Here is a 2,734-nt window from a genome sequence, read left to right as displayed (position 1 = left end):
GGTTATTCGATACCTTAGAGTAACTTGCTGCTGGTGCGCTTCGTTCGACTTGGTTCGAGTTTAACGAGAGCGGTTGCAGACCAACTATTGTTGTGTTGTCCCTGTTTCGTATGTGATAGTGCAACATCTCGCCTGCAGATAAAGTTATGCAGAACCACAGCTGATTTTGTTGAATAAAATTATACACACGCTTTATAAGGCTCAACACGCATCGGCCGTTGAAAGATTTCGAATTTCATAGCCAATATAATGCCAAATGACACTCCACAGAACGGGAAGCATGCCAGTTTGTCACATGTCCACCCTGCCTCGACTGTGCCCTTCATGATGGAAGTTATCACTGACACTCTCAAAAAGAGTAAATGAATGATTGATTGATTGTATGAATTGAATTTTATTTTTCAATTGTTTTCAACGAAAGAACATTAATTGTTGAAGTTTTACAGAGTAATTTGCTTTGATTTGCATGCTAAAAGGAAGAAATATTGAACTACACAAGCTGAATTGACATTTTAGTTTTAGAGGGACTATCTCTACACCACCAATTTGAAGGTGGAGAATAAAAGACTTAAGTAACAACTGCAGTGTTAAAGTGCTGTAATTAAGCTTATATGACTACTGGGCCTGTGACTAGCTGGGCAGCTACCATCGTGAGTGGCGGTAGTTGTAAATCCTTCCTTTTGGATTTAGAGTTATTGAGGCGAAGGGTTTCATTAAGTATAAGTAGGATTTCAAAGGGAATGCTTCGTCTCCAGCATCATGCATGGAATATCAATATCTGAATTGCTTATTTTGAATTTTACTTCAGGGATTTTCAACATTCCCTTTTCAAGTTCAAGAAGGGTAGATAATCGAGAAGCATCGAACACATCTGCATCGCTTAAATCCTTCTGTACTGGCCACAGTCCACCAAAGTGAAACAAGAATCTGCGTCACTCAAGGCCATTAGCACAATACCTGGGAAATCTTTGTAATTATAAAATTGTTAGCCTCTGTTCATAGGGTTCTATGTTTCCCTTTCAATGCTCCAATAGCTAAGAGAAAGTCCCATAAATCACCATATTTTTTAGCGATATGTAGCCACTTTTCTTGTGTTGGCATCGGCAATTCCAGAGGCTGCAATTTTAACACATCCCATATTACATTGCAGGTGGCGAAAACGTGTTCACTTATTGTGGTTGCATCCATATGAAATTGCACACTCGTTGAAGCAAAAGATCCACCGGTGGCCAAATATACATGTAGGCCTATATGCCTGAAATAAAATTAAAATATGAGCATCAATTTAAGCTGTACCGCAAATTTTAGTGGTAAGCTGTTGGCCCTACCAGTATTAATCTTGACTCGGATTTCTTATCAGAATCCTTCTTTTTATGCAATGCATGTACAGTAGTAAGGGTGCCTAGAGAAACGCAGTAATTTATACATCATGTCATTGTACAGACTTTGATTTTCTTTTAAACACAGGCACGCATATGAAGGCCAAGGCAACCTGGGATATGCTTACAAAAAGCTACTCCAATGCTCTCAGGAGGAAACTGAAAAGATCTGGCAGTGGAGCAGACAACGAAAAGGACTGGAAATTTCAAAAAGAAATGATGTTTCTCCTGCCTGCAAAGCAGCTGCGTTTATCGTACGGCAACCACCCAAACATTGAGCAAGACATGGATCTACGTTATTGTGACCATATTGATTCTCGGGACAGCACAGAATTACATGCAGTGGCCAGTGAACTGGACATTGCTATAGAAAAAGACAATCCTATAAATCTGGTGACAAGCCCACCTCAAGACAGCTATTCGTCGACAAGTGAATCTCAAGACCAAATAGGCCTACCTAGATGTAGACGCAGAAGAGAAGAGACACGGGGCGTCAATAAGTGCAGAGGAGAAGAAATACAGAGTGATGCTGAAATCCTTAATCTGCTGAAACAACGACAGGCTGAAAAATCAAAAGAGTCGCCAAGGCTCAACTTTTTTCGTTCTATTATGGAGACTGTTGATTCGCTGGATCAGTATCAGTTCATGAACTTTCAAATGGACGTAATACAGGCTTTGAAAAAACAAAAAGAAAAAGCTGATCAACAACGAATAAAGGATGAACAGCCGATACAGTACACGCACTCACAAAGTTCGGGTGCATCTACTAGTACTGCCACGTACAATCCGGTTTATTCTCCGGAAAACAGCGAGTACTTTTAGTAAAGGACTTCGTGTAAACCTCTTCACACATTTAGTAGACTAACATAATTTCTTCTCTTGTTCCATGAATGACAGTTGATTAATAAATATTAAGAATGTTATAATCTCTATTACTGTTACAGTAGAACATATGACTATAGCGGCACCCGATACTGCGGCGGGACCATCCCTACAGCGGGACTAAAGGGGCTGTTCAAATATAATCTTACACCTAGAGGGGAGGGGGGGGGGTCTTTGGCTCCTGTAAGAAACGTGTTAAAAAGGGGGGGGGGGGGGTCTTGAACCAATGTAATATTACACTTTTATGAGGTGAAAAAAAAAAAGGTGGCCTTGGTCAAGAAAGGCTGCATAGGCCAAAGAGTGTGCACAGGCCATAAAAGGATGTTGAAAATATTTTCAAAGTATTGCAGCTTTGTGAAGAGGCACAGGGGTTTACAGAGGACGGAGGAAGAATTTAATGGAGGTGGAGGAAGAAGAGAAGAAAGAGCACGAACAGGACCAAGATTTCGAAAACAGCTCAGTATGTGCAGATG

The 2,734-nt window shown here is 40.6% G+C and overlaps 1 protein-coding gene across 1 annotated transcript in view; it reads left to right on the top strand.

The window, feature by feature from the left end:
- Nucleotides 1-2,302, top strand: part of LOC101858478 — a 3,965-nt gene extending 1,663 nt beyond the window's left edge. Inside the window, exon 2 of the mRNA XM_005094855.3 lies at nucleotides 1,468-2,302. Coding sequence (XP_005094912.1) covers nucleotides 1,468-2,201 — 734 coding nt within the window. The 3' untranslated portion in view covers nucleotides 2,202-2,302. The remainder of the gene's footprint in view (nucleotides 1-1,467) is intronic.
- The last annotated feature ends 432 nt before the right edge of the window (nucleotides 2,303-2,734 follow it).

This window comes from Aplysia californica, unplaced genomic scaffold (assembly GCF_000002075.1).
Source record: "Aplysia californica isolate F4 #8 unplaced genomic scaffold, AplCal3.0 scaffold00090, whole genome shotgun sequence".
In the NCBI taxonomy this organism is placed as follows: domain Eukaryota; kingdom Metazoa; phylum Mollusca; class Gastropoda; order Aplysiida; family Aplysiidae; genus Aplysia; species Aplysia californica.
Note: the sequence above shows the minus strand (reverse complement) of the source record. Positions and strands in the feature narration are given on the sequence as shown.